The 17,424-nt window shown below is 37.9% G+C and overlaps 1 protein-coding gene across 1 annotated transcript in view; it reads left to right on the top strand.

The window, feature by feature from the left end:
- The first annotated feature begins 901 nt into the window (after positions 1 to 901).
- The window catches only part of LOC103389624 (activin receptor type-2A), a 35,368-nt gene continuing 18,845 nt past the window's right edge, over positions 902 to 17,424 (top strand). The window contains exons 1-2 of the mRNA XM_008325119.3: positions 902 to 1,860; positions 16,990 to 17,197. Coding sequence (XP_008323341.1) covers positions 1,806 to 1,860; positions 16,990 to 17,197 — 263 coding nt within the window. The 5' untranslated portion in view covers positions 902 to 1,805. The remainder of the gene's footprint in view (positions 1,861 to 16,989; positions 17,198 to 17,424) is intronic.

Here is a 17,424-nt window from a genome sequence, read left to right as displayed (position 1 = left end):
ACAGCCAGGCCTCAAGCTATATGTGGGTGTAGTGTGTTGATGGTGTTGACCTACATGAAGTGTAGTTGTGAAGCACATATGTGTGCATACCTGTATATTTTTACATGTGCACCATAGAATGTGAGACCATTTTTTTGTGTTAAACTTGATGTAAATGCAGGATTATTCAATATTCAAAATGTCTATGTATTATAATAAAGTAACTATGCAACATTGTTTATCTACTGTTAACAAACCCAAACCCCCTCCCTGCCTTGCAGGTGCTGTTATAAACCCAGTTGCATTGCTGTTGTTCATGAGTCAAGTGAACTGGTATCATTTTTTTTTCTAATCCAATTGTCAAAACAATAATTGAAAAAAATGTTTAGTGACATTGCTGACTGACATAGCATAATCTGCTTTCATTTGCCTGAAAAAATGACTTATGTATACGGCTGTTGCTCCATTTTCTATTTAACACATAATGTACATAAAGTCCGGCTTTATGTACATTTACAACACAACAAATTTAACCGTCTCTCTTTCTTGTCTTGGCGAACGCTGAGTTCCAAAACGAGCAACGTACCTCAACAAAAACAATCCCTATGTCAAAAAAGGCAGCATTGTCAAATTGGTTAGAGTTAGCCAAGAAAGATTTAGGAAGTCAAACTTGCTTGCCCAAAAAATAAGGAAAAACACATTTCGTAAACGCAGACATACAGTATATTAAAGAACAAATATAACATACAGTTAATACAATATTGTTATAGGTTTGTTGCACGTGGTTTTGCTATCCTAGATTGACTAAATACTTATAAAACATTACCAAAAATGTGTTTGGTAAAAATGTTTGGTCAAAGATCTTGTTTTGAAAAATTCTTTACCGGAAGCTTTGCATACCATTTTGACTAACTCGACGTAGGCCCACTGTCGCCATCTTGAAATTGTCCCGACTAGAGGAGACGCGGAGGAGACAGGCTTCGGGAAAATTTGGCTTGTCCAAACTCAATAGTTTCGATATCTAGCGAACTAACTCAAACTTTGTTGATTATTCATCCCATTTGGTGAACTTAACGTTTGTTCAACACAAACGTTTTGGCAGTGGAGGGGTTGCTGGCCCGCTTCGAGGACGGCATAAAGTGGGTGAGGGAGCTTCGTACTCGTTTGTCTCCTCGCAGGAGCGAACGGAGGCTCTGGTTGTGGCCGCCGCAGGACTCGGTGAAAGACGAAACTGGGACAACTATATGGAATATAACAGCACCATTTAAGTCTTAGACGTGCAGTTTTAAAAATAAGTCAGAATAAATACTAATTTAACGTCGTTTTCACAGTTTTATTGCTATGCGACGTAGCTCGCCGTGGAGAAGTTTAATTGGAGAGCGGAGTGCGCTCGATTTTTTGTCGGATGGATGTTCGCCCTCTCCGGCTGTGGCTGTGCTGCTTTGAAAATACCAGGCTTAAATCCAACAAACACTGTTGAAGGTGTATGTTTATAACAATGCTGCAGATCTGGTATGTACACGGCAGCTCTGGCTTGAAAACCAACCAGCCGCCCCCCTCCAGCGCTCGCGTTTAAAAACCAACCTGGAAATACCAGCAGCCATCTACTCTTCATCTTTCTCCTCCTTGTTTTTTCCTGGACTAGTGAGGCTCGCATACCTCATATATTCTGGTTTAAATCATCTCCAGCGCTCGGAGGATGCCATTTTCGCATAGACTTTGTGCACTGGAGCAGCAGGGAAATTAATTTGACTCATATTTATTATTTAATTTCCCAGTATTTTCCAAATATTCTCTTTATTCCGAGGATCATATTCGAATGGAAAATGGGAGACGCAACCAAACTGGCCTTCGCCGTTTTCCTCATCTCCTGCTCTTCAGGTGGGTGTGGAATGATAATTACGTGGTTTATTATCACCAACTATGGAGAATCCGAGTCCACTGATAAGCTTATTGTTACCTCTGCAGAAAGCAGTGCATAGCTTGTTGTTATTTGTGGAGAATGCAGTGTAATGCAATCCTGCCTGAAGAGGGAGGAGGCGAAATGCCACTCCGTTCTCCCTTCTCCTTCGTTATTGCTGTCCTTCCTTTGCATCCTCCATCCTCAATGTTGATGTACATTGTGGTTGTTACAGTTTCCAGTGGTGAGAGGACCCAAGATGGGGCTTATTGTCAAGGTCTTAACCCAAAGAGCTCCCAGTAAACAATCAATTTCACATGTGGAATATACAAACATGGAAGGGAATAATTTGATATAAATAATGAGGAATCTTTATTGTGTTCTTTGATCCAAATGCAAGTAAAAGATATAAAGCAACTTTTTAAGTTAAAACTTAAAAGACACGAGGAGTTTGTAAACTCAGTCTAGCTTTGCGGACCCTCAAAAGTGTAACTTTTGTGGGCAATTTAATTTCTTAATAAACATATTGTTGTGGATCTCAAATTTTATCAAATTCTGTGAGTATGTTGAAAATTAACTTGTTTGATGATTCAGAATATGGTATGGTTTTACTTACAGTCGGGTTGTACACTTGCATAGAAGATAATTAATTCCTGGGCCATATCATTCTGGCCAGTTTTATCGCCACCAGGGCACCAGTACATATGTATAATACACAACCTTTAAATAAACATTGCATACAGCTTGAAACCTGTAGATTGATTTTTGTGCTATTTATTTTTTAACCAAACAAATACGAAATGTGGGCTGTTCTTTTTTGAATTTTGTACAAATAAGATGATTCATTACTCAAGTATGAATTACTCAAACATGCATGAATGTTGCCATCTTGTCAGGGTTAGATTTGCAGAAGGAAACATGGTGCTTTGGTATTATTCGTTTTCTAGGCATAATGTGGCTTGTGTAGGTTTTTGTATGGCATAATTTGCATGCTGAAAATAGGAGTGCAAACGCAATGCAACCTGAACATATTTCCTAGCGACACCAATGTTCAATGTTCAGTGTTTTGAGAGGGAGAGTGGTGTGTGAGTCACTGTACAAACATTAGGGTGTTATCTATTCTGTCACAACACACACAAATCTGTTCTCGTAGCCTGGTATTTGTAATATCATCTTGAGCATTTTAAGAGACTAACTCTTAGCTGAAAACATTTTTTATGCAAAGCAGGTTCCAGTCCTGAGTTGGTAGTGTGGTTTTCCTCTATTACATATTTTGTTCCCCCATTGGTGGATGTAGTTGTATAGAATAGGCTTAACCCAAGAGTTTTATTTAATTTATACATGGATGAGGATGACTGTAAACCTAATTTGCTATGATAAGATTTTTTTAAATAGTTCTATTGCATCTTGTTATGTTTTGTTATGTCACACCAGAGAAAAGGCATGTGCTTGCTTGTTTTTGGATTAATAGTGTACATTGAAAGACTTTTTTGGTTTATAGGACAGTTTAAATCTTCATCAAAATCTTGAAGGAGAATGTGATATGAAGTAATCACTCGGTTTACATTTGCACTAGATTCACCAGTTGGTCATTAAAGTGCAGATGTCACAGGAAGACTTGATATATGCTCAATGTTCCCTGCAATTGTTGTGATGAACTTCTTCATGCATCGTGAAAGGAGTGAAATGGTGAACTTTTTTTAAAGCCCTAAATGCCATAATGCCCTAACATCACCAAAAAACAACATTGCGTGCAGGAGTAGCTTGAGCGCATTAATATGGAGCTTAGTGGAACCACAGGATTTCTGTGTGTTGAAAGAAGCATTGTAGAACATTTTTGTGTGACCTGGAGGCAGGATTTTTCAAACTGTTTATTAACTTATAATTGTAATATCACGTGCAACTTTGTGATGCTAGCTAATTTTTATTAGCCTATAACATCTTTTACTTGTTAAAACAAACTAAATTGTTAAGTCTTCCTTTTCACATAAGTTCTTTAAAATGGTATACTGAATAAGTAAAACAAATCTAAAGTGTCCCTTTTGAAATTCTGCCCTGCCGTGTCTTTTAGCTTTTGAGTTAAATGAAAATGCCTCTTAGAAGCGGGAATAATTCGGATTGGTTTCCAGAATTCAGTGAAGTGTGTATTGCACAGTGCAGCAGGCTATTATTCCACGTGCTCATTACTGTCTGAAGTGGGAAATGAGTGGTTCATAGTTGAAGAGGTATAATAATTATCTTTAAAATCCAAGTGGAGTTTTGTCATAGCTGTAGGCAGCACCATGAAACCTTCAACAAGGTAGCCTGAAGTTATTTTAATTTTATGTAGCCCTTTGCAATTTACTGGAAAATCTGAGGTTGATATTTTATATCAAAGACTGGAGATTGGCCCCAGCAGTTCAAACCATACACCTCAAAGTGTTTGCCCTTTTGCAGAAATGTCATTCCTATATTACAGATTGTATACTTCACATAAAAGACTTAATTTTGTTGCTTTTATTTTGAAAAAACAGAACTCAGAACTGGTTTAATGTTGTATCTAGCAGCTGCATGTTGCTTTTGATCTATGCCTGCATGTCTAAATGCAGCACCAACACATGGCGAATGGAGGTTCATCTGCTGAGGTGTTAATATGACAGGGTCCTCTATAAAGTTTTCATGCACAGATACTTGAAATTGACATTTTAATCTCAGAAACCCATTGCAGGACACTTTAGCAATGCCACTCACTCAGGTCACCTGCTGGAAAAGTTGACCTCTGTCTTAAATCCAATGTTAGCTTCATCTGTGAACTGGTAAATATTGGCTGTGCTACCTTACAGCACATTTAGTTCCCGTCATATTTGCTGAGAATGAACTATAGCCCCAGCAATATCCAACAGCCTTTGAAAAAATAGCATGTGTGTTACAGCTGTTTGTGTGATATATTTCTCATCTGCTAAATATACTGACAAAACATACAGTATGTAGCTCGGGTACTGTATGTAACATACAGTACCCAAGCTGTATTATTTCCTCCTGGACTCTTAACTCTTGATGTTAAAGGTGGTTGATGGATAAGTCCCGTCTCATTCTCCTTGCTCATGCTCAGCTTTCTGTTTTGTACACTACAGCAGTTTAACATAGACATTGATCTTCTTGCAGCCTAGAGTAAGGTTACATCAACATGGCAAGAATAAAGCCACTTTTCTTTCAAAATCATCAGCTGCCAAGCAGATTTGATAATTCAGATTCAGTTTCAGCCACGTGAAACATGAAACAGTATGTAAACTCGATTGACTGGTTCTATTTCTCCCTGTTTTCCTGCAAACAAAAAAGCAAACAAAAAAACAAAAACAACTAAAAACATCCATCCATCCATCCATTTTCATCCATCCATCCATCCATTTTCATCCATCCATCCATCCATTTTCATCCGCTTATCCGTTACCGGGTCGCGGGGGCAGCAGTCGCCACCCAAATCACATTGCACCGTACCAAACCTTCCTGCGGGTGGTGAGTCCACTGGAACAACTAAAAACACAGATTATTAAAAATAATGTTTATGGTTACTTCAGTGCAAAGTTATTGGATTACAGCAGATGACTTTTGGCTTCTGACGAGTGACCGCTCTTACCACACATTTAATGATTAGTAAATGTTTGAACCTTGTGTTTTAGCATATAAGGAAAGACAAACATGAAGTGACTTTGTAAAGTTGTAATACTGTAGGTTTACAAATTAAATGACCTTGACATTGAACAAAACATTGAACATGAAGTAAATTTCCTGTAGTTATACAGTATCTAAATACTGTGGAGCTGCATTAAGCTGAGAGCAAATCACTTTTTCTTAAACATCTTGTATTTTTGTGCTACAATGGTTTAGATGTTTCCTTCAGTGGTCAGTGGCTGGCGTTTTGTTCTGTCCCATATTTTCCACTTTATCTTATGCATTATGCATCAGGCTGTGAAAGCACAGGTGTATTTGTTAAGGCCAGATGTAACCTCAATTTCCCATCGGGCCCAACTAGCTACACTGCTTCCTTTCAGGCCGTGTATCATCCTGTACTGGAACATCATAAAAACAAAGCATATCGCCAATTCGGTTGTGGAAGGAAAAACTGTGACCAAAGACAACGAATTGCTGGGGAAACCTGCAACACTAATGAGCCTCCACCAGTCAGATAACTGGTTATATTTAGAGCATAGCCAGGTGTTTTTTGGAGTGTTTTTTTGTGTACTGTGTTTGGTGACAAAATAAAGTAACATAACAGAAAAGAGTTGAATTTGCATTTTTCAGATTTTGATGATGAAAGGTTTCCTAGTACCCTACACATCCATCATCTAAGTTCAAAGGAAACTTGAAGTACAATTTATCTCCAAATTTGTTGCGTGACATAAATTCGCACTGAAAGCATTTAAATCTGAATAATTAGTTAATTGGGATTTTAATGCTATGAATGCACATTTAAAATAAAATACTATGATTTTGTTGAAAACCCCTAAACTGTACAAGGAACATCCATCAAATGACAATATAAACATTTACTCCAATTAAGCATAATCAAAATGTCATTATTGTCGTAGAGGGGATTTTCTACTCGAGCAGCGATTTGTTTTAACTTGCTCCTAGTATCACTGGGCTTAATGTTGTCACAGAGGGCGATACAGTTACAAAGCACTGCAATAGTTAAGTAATTAGAAGAAGTAATTGAAAAGCCAGTTAAACCTTCACCTTCCTTTTAGAGTGGCACCATCTGATGTGGCTTAAATATACTGAAAATAAGAGACTATGAGCTAAAGGGCTCTGAGTTCAGTGGAGAGTCTTTGTAGCAAGCACAGGAAATTAACATTTAAATTTCCCAGGACTACGGTGTGAATTTGCTGGCTTGGAGTCGAATAGCATGTGTATTAAGTTTTAAAAGTCTTGATCTCTCTTTTGAACTTGTAATGCTTTGAAACAATAGGACTTCCAGGAGGAAATGTGTAGTTAAGTCACAGCCACATTCACTGCAATGGAATGGGAAGTGGGAAGGAAGTGAGAACAGACAGTTTCACTGCCCTGTGCAACTGGACAACTTTCTCTGTTTTTGTTGTTGTGGTTCCAGTGATGTAAAATCTGGCTTAATATTGTTAATCGGTCATTTTGTTCCTGTGGCCTGTAGCTTCAGTTGATTTTTTGTGGTTGTGAGAGGTAGTAGAAAAGCAGGTCATCAAGTCCACCCTGTAACCAAATATTTAACATTTTTGACATTCACTATAGGTGCTCTTCTCAGTGTCCTTGGGCAATAAACAGTTCTTGCTCAGCTTGTTCTAAGTCGTGACAGATAAGAGCATTAGCTAAAAGCCTGAAACGTACATGCACACAATACTTACCTCTATGATGGAAGGTCGATGAGTTTCCACTGTAACCTCCGCTGTCTCAGATTAAAACAAATGACATAGATAATAACATAAGGCCTAAAAAAATAGAACCTTTTGTGTTTTCGCATACATTTATGTGGCATGTCAATTGTTTTAAAATGTTACAGTCTTAAAATTCAAATACATCATGTGACCATTTAAAAATCTTTAACTGTTTATTGAAACAGGTCCATCTTATCTCAGTCTAAAGCTCTTGATGTGTTAGTACCCCAGAGAACAGTCCAGAACGGTCTGTTACTGTAATTAATGCATCCTGCAGATGTTGCTTTATGTGCTTGGGAGAGTTTCAGTCTAGACAGGCTGGCTGCTCAAACGGGGAGGCCCGGCTTTGATCCTTGATTAAAAACTGCGAGCTGTACATTCATCATGCTCTTGTTTCAGGCTCTCCCAAGGGTCCTCACCCCTTCCACGTTCCCTCCTTCCCTCTCCTCTTTTTGTCCATGTTTGTCTCATGCCAAGATTCCTTGCTGTCATGAAGGTCACCCTGTCCTCTTATCACGAAAACCACTGAAGAGTAATGGTGTCTGTAGGTTAATCCTGTATTGCACATGACATCAGGAGCTTATCATTCTCCATTGATATTGCTATCACACTGCTGCTCTCTAACAAACCTCCATGTCATTAGGGAGGTGATGAGTGCTCATTGTTTACAAAAGAAAAAACATCAGTGTTTGTTTTTACAATAAAAACAAGAAACAAAATCAACACAAAAAACACTACAGATCTGAGAACTTTTTTTAGCTAAATACCTTAACCTAAATTGTGGTTTGACATGAGTGGCTCCCTCTTGAGATTAATCAGTGATGTTGTTAGAAAGATCTGTTCAGTCTTGAATCCCTTAATGTTTGGCAAGTTTTCCTACTGCACAGTGCTGACGGGAAGGAGAGTTTTGAAAAATTCACCTCTGCCTGGTAATGACTGAGTCATCATCATTGTTACTGACAAACAAGCTGGGAAGCCTGCAGAAACATTATGGTTATTCTTTGCCTCAGCACAGTCAGAGGTTTAGCTTACTGCACGTGTAACATAATCTCAATTAAAAATACACAAGTGTTGGTGGTGTTGCTTTATTTTGGTTTTGGTGCCTTGTGACCAGCGTGTGTCATTCATTTACACTAAATATAAAGAGCGCTGCAATGAAACTGCAAGGCTGTCAAGAGTGTTTGATGGATGAAACGTTGGATTTATTGACTCCCAACGTTCACGTCTGTCTTCAGCAAATGCGCTGCCGGCCAATGTAAACGGTTAACATAACTGAATGACAGAAGACCTATCCTTTGACTAACTAACTTTGCTCTGCTCTAAAAATCTATATTTCAATAAGCTTCTAAATTAAATGTGGTATTTATTCATAATGTGATAAAAAAATAATTCTTTGTTGTCAGAGATGCCTGACCAATTTCTCTGACAGTTATATAAGATACAGCTTTGTGATAACACCAAGCATAGAAACTCCTGCCAAATATACATGACCTCTTGGTCCTTATGGGACAATCACACCAAATGCAATAGAAGGATATTGAGAATCAACTCTAAATACAAAATCAATGTAAATGGCCCAGCCATGCACAATTTAATATCAAGTTGAAAAAATTTTACTTTTCAGGCGGCATTGTGCCGCAACATGCTATCAGTGACGTTTATACCAACATCACTTCCCTGAAGTTAAGCAGAGAAGCTTGCGATCAATGAAATAAAAGTTTATATTTGCAGTGTATGGGCACCTAGTCCACACCACTACCACTATGTTTTATCTAGACCAGAATAAAAAAGTTAGCCATAAAAAGTTAGTTGTGAGGTTATGGCTTGTTTACTACATTACTAAGCATCTAGCGAGTGAGATACAAATGAAGCAATTATCCAAAAATATAAACGAGGTGATGCAGGGGTTTCAAGCTTTTTTTTAAATGACTAATTATTTTTGCTAAAACACCCCTTTTTTAAGTTTTTGCTATGTTCTGTAATATATTTTTAAAAATGAATAAAATGCTTTTTTTATCTTATACTACCACAATATCACTAAGCTGTACCTTTCCAAACCAGTGAGACACTTGATTGAAGTGAAACAAATATTGCAGGTCCTTTGGTGGTTCTCTACAAAAGACATTTTTAAATTGTTTGCCCTGCAATGGATGCATGTTATGCAACAGTCAACTATGGCCCATTACCCACTAGGGGCATTGGGCTACATTGGAATGTGCTTGTTGCTGAAATGGCCTAGTGTGCAGTGATTCGCAGCAGTAAAGACCTTGATACTTCTCCTGACCCGTCCAGTGAGCTACCCCATCATTGCTAATTGAGGCAGAGACCAGTAGGCATTTGTTGCTCAGGCATACCAGCAAGGATTAAAGGGATGGGTTTGCTGAGTGCAGTGGTTTTTAATCTTCCTCCCTCCCTTCCAAAAACATACACAACCCCTCCTCTTGGTGTGAAAACTGAGTGCTGCCTTTGTGACCACACCACCCAGGCCAACCCAACCTCTCTTGCCAAGTCACGACACCATCAGATTGGGCTTAAATGCTGCATATTAGTGAGACCAAAATTGAGCGTTGTAAAATCTCCATCTTCAACATTTCAGCTTACAACAAATTAATAAAACTTCTATTTTTGGAACTTTCCCAGGTATATGCATCAATTACATGAGCATTATTATGTGTTTCATATTAAGCAAAACACTAAATGCTGATCAAAAATCTAACTACTTGATATAATTTTTGCAGTTGGATGTGAAAATTGATTTCTAAATGTTAAATATTATGCCATACATTCTGTTTTTACTGTTGTCTGAACTAAATATAGATAGATAGATAGATAGATAGATAGATAGATAGATAGCACTTTATTAAAGGCCTATAAAGCAGATTTCAGTGCTTAATGTCAATGATGTTTAAACAGCTATAGACTGAAAATTAAAATAATTTCTATCAAAGTGAGCCAAGACCTGCCTGTAATTTTAAAGTTGGAGAGTTGCATCTGCAGTTATTTTTAAATAAAATATTCTGTGCTTTCTTTCTAGATGTAACTTTCTAAAACTCAGCAGATTGACCCCTCACTGTATCTTTCATTGATTGCAAACTTGTGGTACTGTTAATGCTTAGTCTGCATCCTCACATAAAATAAATTATTTTAGTGAAATGACAGAAGAAGTGGAATGACAGTCTATACCAATATCCAATAACATACCTAGAGATATTAAAATTATATTATATTTTATAAAAAAAATTATGTAATTATGGTTTATATATAGAGAGAAAGATATTAAATAAAAGTGTGCACCACTGACACAAGTTGGACGTGTGGACTTATTGGTCTATATGTTCTGTATGAATGTATGGGAAACATACTCTAAAAAGTGTATCTGTTTTGTTTTTAAAATCAGTTGAATTGATTACAAATGAACAACCTGCACATTCAACCCAAAAACCACCTTTGTTAGGAATCCAGCAATTTAACCAGATTGGTTTTGGGTTTCAGCGTAATGAGGACGTGACATCTTAAAAAACGAGTTATTTGAACTTTGCTTGACCTGGAAACCACATTGAATCTTTTTCTTTTTTTCTGTCCACGTGTCTGTAAAACACACCTATAAGACACACCTTGTAAATTTCTTGCCACAGGTTTTTGTAATTGTTGCAAATTATTCTCCCAAATGTATGTGGTTTTTCATTCATGCAGTTGTTTATTTGTATCTCAAAGCTGTTAGGTGAGGGAGGAGTGTCAAATTACATGAGCAGCATCATCGAGCACCGCAGGGTTAGAGGCAGCAATTCAGAGGGAAGTTCTTAAGATCACGTTTTGACCCCTGGCCTCAACCTAACCCTTGCATTCAATAGGATTGAAAAGACCATCAGTCACCTTTGTTTTTAAGCGATAGAGACACATGTTCCCACACACAACAACGCCCCAAACACCTATAGATCACCTAACATCTATTTTATGTCTGCCCGGACGTGAATGATAAGTTGATCCTTGGAACAAATTCCATCATTACGAGCGGTCCCCGCTTCTGGCAGGCAGACAAAAAGCCTTGATGAATGGGTTGTTTACCTACTTTGGTGCACACAGTGTCAAGTGTAGGCATGGCCTGCCAAAATACCACTTCATTATGAGGCAGCAGGGCCTTTCCACGTGAGCAGTCTGTAATGGATGTTCACACCTGCTGTATATTTGTTTTTTGTTTTACTTTAACCTTCAAAGTAATAAGTTACTGGGATTAGTGTTGAGACTCTACTTGACCACTTTTAGTTTTGAAGGATCAAGTATATTAACCACTAGGTGTTGGCTGGACTCTTGCCTAAATGGCTTAGCTGACACTTGGTTGGTAGTCATTTCCCACCCAGCAGGCGCCGCTGTGGGTTTGGCCCAGATCAGTCCAGAAATGTCTTTCTGCTGCGTGACTCCTACCTTTTAGCCCTCACTTATTGTCGAGAGAGATACCGATACACATTGTGTGTATCTCTGTTGGAGTAAGCCCTGGTGAGGTTTAGTTGTGTATTTTCAGTTTGGGCATTTGTGAGTGAATATCAACTAAGAAGTTTCTGTTTTATTTTTCATTGCAGGCTACTGCTGTTAGTATGTTTTTTTTCTGCACTGTATATTGAATAAATAATTGTTACATCTTGATTTCTTAATGTAATTAATGGGTGTACTCTATGTTCCTTTGCCCAGGGTAACCTTATAAAATAACTATGATTACCCTCTGACTGTAGTGTTTTTCCTAAAACTCAGACACTGTGAAGTGTGATGTCCTGAGTAAGTAACACAGTGGTATACAGATGGATGCGTAACTTATACAATGTCTTTAAAATCACTCTCAATGCCAATTACCAATTAAAAGTGTTAGGTCTACTAAAAAACAGATTAGACCTTGTATATCTAATAAAACCTGACTTGACTGAGTCTTTGTCAAAGATTAACCTCTAACCTCCTTTTACTGTATATTTTTTAAATGCTTATGTAGACCTTGTTCTGTAAAAAGCGAATAAATCTAAATAGTAATATAAATAGCGGATAAATCTAAATATGTGCTCTTAAAATATGTGTAGCTGTTCAAGGGGTAAAACAATCACATTAGCAAAGGGTATCGAATTGTGATTTTTTTTTTTTTCATTCACATAGTGGTGGCATATGGTCATTCTTAAGCATTTTAGGTTTTGTTTTTTTCGTAAATTTAACTGTGAGTGGCAAGATCGGGGTTTAAATCTAATCTAAGGACGTATTAAATGAATCTCTAATGATGGTAACTGACATTTACTGTTCCAGTCATTTCAAATATACAACGGTTTTTCAGTTGTCTTTCTCAGACCTTACTCAGACCTTGCTTAGCACAACTCTATCAAAAGAAAACAGCGTGGCCCTGTGTCCAGATCTTTACTGTCAGAGCCTACCGCAACTGTCAAGTTTAACCATTTCTGCTGACCTTAAGACAAAAGACTAAACTTTCATCATCTGCAAACGACCTCCACATTTTCATGCAGTTTTTTATCTTTAACAATTGTGCACTTTTCACATTGCATAGTCAGATAAATCATAGAACTGATATTTTAGTTTGACAAGATGAAACATTGACACAATGTTTGGTACCTGTCTGAATCTAATCACACACCAGTGCCAATTTCTTTTAGTGATTGCGATGAAACAAATATTTCTTATTGTGCAAGTTCTCAACACATTAGAAATGATCGATTTCACAGTTTGCTTGGAAATCCAGTGCTGTAGGGATCAGGACATTTATCATTTGGCACAGTTATAATCTTGCCCAGGGCATGATATTTCACCAATGTGAGTGACCTTTGGAAGAAAGAGAAGTGTAGGGATGGGTGAGAAGTTGTGTTTCAGAATGCCCCAGTGGACTGAGAAGTGGGTCAGGTGTGGAGATGTTTTGCTGTGAAAGCTTTGCATAAATATCTGAAGCTTAAGTGGGTCACGGTGAACCTTGATAACTATCTTGTATTGTTGGATGATGGAACAATGCAATTGAAAGGCCAAACATGCTCATTTACTTATTTGTCCAACAATTGCATAGTGGAGAACATGGTTTGTGTTTGTTTTTATCGTGTAATTCACTTGTTGCACTCTGAACATGACATGAGAAAGGGTCTTTCACGATCAGTCCATTATTTCATTTGGTTGTAATAAGGAATGCACTGAATTATCGGCCAAAAAAAGGCCCTAAAATGCATTTTCAGGCTTGTTGAACATCTTTTTTTTTTGACTAGGCAAAACTGCGTTAGAGATATCTGCAAAACATATCCAGTTTAGTGTTTAAATGTTAATAGGGCTTGTCATAAGTACCAACATGTCTGCGATGTGGACGTATTAAATTTATCTGAGAAAGGCCCATGGATAGCGATTTGTAAAACCTGTAATGCTGAATTTTCAAGAGGGTGTGAATAGTACACTCAGGGTCTGTCAGCACACGTTTCACTGAGATCTATTCAGATCCCCTGCACTCATTGTGACTGCACTTGATCTGCGTTATAAAGATCATTACGCACGAGAAATGATCCAGACCGTGATGGACGGAGAGAACCCACTTGGAGACAGAAGCTCACAGCACAGGAGAGGGAGACCAATGTGCCAGATGAAGGGAAGGCATCGACGTTGTCCGATATGTTCTATGAGATGCTGCAAGAGAGTTCCTCCAATAATAATAATAATAATAATAATAATAATAATAGGTAGGCTATTCTGTTCTGACTTTGTATGTGACTATCAGTTGATTTTATTTCTCTGCCAGAGAGTTGACAATTAATTATTTTGACAATTAATAATTTATTATTATTTGGTTTTATTGAGGTTTAGTACACAGTCATAGCCATAAATGCAATGGTTCTAATAAATGGCATAGATTAGGATTAGATAACATATCAGCATTATAGTTTTCTGCTACATTCCAGGCAAATTCTTTGCTACCTTGTTATCCAGTGTTTAATACCAAACACTAAAAAAGATCTTTATATTCTCCTCCCCCGCATTTGTTTGGAGTAGCTAGAGGCAGCATCATCCCAAAGCATGATGATTCACACTGACTGTTTCAGTACTATCTATGCATTGTTGTTTTTCCTTGTGGTATTTTGTACAAAAGTCTAGATTTTCAACAAGTTTATCTCTCAAAGGTCCCGATCAAGAAAGTTTTCCTTGGCAAAAGTCCAAAACATCACATTGTCTAGATCAGGTAGACTTGGCTGACATAAATGTAAACAGCACAACCTTTTAAATTCAACATTTTCTTCCATTCTCTCTGACTCACTCTCAGACCCACCACGTATCCAATCCTCCTAGTAAAGGGCACCTCCCTCTTACACCACCTTCCTCAGATTTCATGTTTCCATTGGCTGAATTGCACCACATCACATGGTCTGTGAGATAAGATTAGCGCCATAATGGCTAGAAAAGCTGCCCTGGTGAAAATACAGAAAATGTGTTACTGTGTGTCAATCGTTGCTTTTTTTGTCTGTCGATTTAGATGTGGATTATATTGTTTCTGGGTCTATAATTTTCATATTGCACCATAAGAGCAAAGCTATATATGTTTTGTTTTCCCTTTTAAAAACTACATACAGACAATGATTCTTGTGTGCTTCCCATTTTTACTCTTCCATCTAAGTGAGTGGGTAGTGACGAAAGGGAACAGTGTCGTATGACACGGAAATTCTCAGAATATGTAGTCTACATTAAGCAAGCTAAAACATACTCCTTTGTCAAGTGATACTTTCTCATATTACCAACAGGAAGTAGGTCTTTTTTTAATTTGAAGCTTTTATTGTCTTATGCTGTTGACGGGTTGTATTCACACGCTTATTTTGTGTGAACTTCCTGGCATTGGCAGGCATTCCACAACGTTCTGCAGCTGTTCTATTGGCTTCTAAACACTCTAAATCTTTACTGTGTAAAATGATTTGGCTATAAGAAAAAATACTGTTTGAATCTTTTCAGGATTTTTTTCTGGTTGCTCATATTTACGGTCATGATGGCAGATCATCTGTTTGCCTGTCACACCATTATGTTTAAAAGTCATGTTAAAGTCTTTTCAGTGTGTTCTGTGTCTTATCGTCTAGTCCTTGCCTGCTTCAGCACTTGGCAAATGTACTTCACCCTGGCCTGTCTTACGTTGAAGAGGAACTTGTCAACTGTACCTCAGATGCTCTTTTTTTGTTTTAAATCTTTGTTCATCCTGGCAACTATTAGTTCGTCTTTCAGCATCTTCTACTCACCACGGTCTTTTAGATGGTTTCTTAGTCTACAAACTCCCATGTTAGCAGGTCGACTACCTAAAGGTGCGTTTTGTAATCCAATTTTACAAGGCTGGAGTACAAAAATAGCCAAGCATGGCTTATACTCAATGCTGACATTGTTGCAGAGACCACAGGTGTATAGAATGGGGTGGGGCTCATACATGATGCTGCTTTATTTTCATCTAATACTGTTCTTTTCTCTGACACACTTGAGAGTTTTCCTTCACAGACTCCACCATGACTGCACACTCTCTTGCACCTGTGTTGTGCACTGTCTATTGCTTTGGGTGGATGACACCACACATCAATAGTCTGTCTTCTGTTGGGTGCAGAAAACCACCTCCCCATATTTTGCCCCATTACTCTCACTGCGGTTATTTTTCCATCTATTCTCTTCTCTTGTTTATTTTTCCACACTTGTCAGGTTATCAGAACTATCTTTATTTTATACTTTACACATTATGTTCTTATTGTTACTGAAAGACTGTTCATATTCTTTAGGCTTAAAATGGTAATGTTGATATTTCTCATTTGTACATCTGTTATGCTATGTCAACTTCACTGCTGTATTATTTAAACCAAAAATCTCAACACCATGTTTGGTACAGCTCTGTCTTCAGTCGGGGCTATTTTCCCCTCTTATCTGCATTAGCTCAACCATTTGCTCCCACGGGCAACAATTCACAGCTTACACCTGCTTCTGGGAAATCTTGGGGTTTCTTCGGAAATGGATTTGACGAGAGAAAATGCCAACAGTACTACTCAGAGTCACAGTGACCTCGCCGGCCTGTGGAGTTGCCACTCTTCTCTCTTCCATCTGCAGCTGTTATTGTCACTGGAAAGAGACACATGATGCTTGCAGAGCCAGAGTTGGCATTAACTGGATTAACTTAAGCAGCCATTTTATTAAAAAAAATACACAGTCTTCCTGGAGTAAATCACCGTTGGGTCAGCTAAGGCCTCATTGCTTAAAGCTGTTGCAACCACCAGGATAGAAAGGATCATTTTTCTTTTTGAGAAAAGAAAAACGTCTGCATAGTTTTGGAGGCTGGGGAATTTTGACAAAAGATTTGTACAGATTTTTGAAACATCTGGTTGAATGTGTGCCTAAGCAGGAGTTTATTAGCTGGCAAGCGTCAGTCTCATTAGCCTTCTAAACAAGACTGTCATTCCCATGAGACACATTATAAGGAATGCTTCACAGTTGAGCTGTCACAAAGTAATTTCTGCAGATATCAAATTGCAAATACCTGAAGCCTGTGTTGATTAACAGAAACCAAGTATACCTTGCATTTTTTCAGAGAAATAGAAGCATACAAGGTTACTACAGATATGTTTATGAGAATGATTTAGATTTCATTGCTTTAAGTTCCTCAGTAACCTTATTTCTGTGTCATGCCTGTTTTTTCATTGATTTATTACTAGTTTTGTGTCTGAAAACATGCTTAAAAAACATCCTTCTTTTTAGGTGCCATCCTAGGACGCTCAGAGACCCAAGAGTGCGCCTACTACAACTCCAGCTGGGAGAAAGAGCGCACCAATCGCAGCGGCATCGAACCCTGCTATGGTGAAAAGGACAAACGGAGGCACTGCTTCGCCACGTGGAAGAATGTCTCTGGCACTGTGGAGGTGGTCAAGCAAGGATGTTGGCTGGATGATGTCAACTGTTACGACAGGTCTGTGGTTGTTACACCATAAAGAAATCAAATCCGTAACAAATAGAATTGAATTTGATGAAAAAAAATGTTCTTTTTTAGTAAGCTTTTTTAGTAAGTGTGATTTTTCAATCCGTTTTTTGCAGATTCCAATTTCCTTTAATTGAAAGCACATACAAATGTAAAGTGTTGATCAGTGCAGAATGTTATCATCATAACAAGTCATTTTGAAACATTCCCCACTAACT

Source organism: Cynoglossus semilaevis, chromosome 14 (genome assembly GCF_000523025.1).
Source record: "Cynoglossus semilaevis isolate Cse_v1.0 chromosome 14, Cse_v1.0, whole genome shotgun sequence".
NCBI lineage: Eukaryota > Metazoa > Chordata > Actinopteri > Pleuronectiformes > Cynoglossidae > Cynoglossus > Cynoglossus semilaevis.
This window is presented reverse-complemented; position numbering and strand designations above follow the sequence as displayed.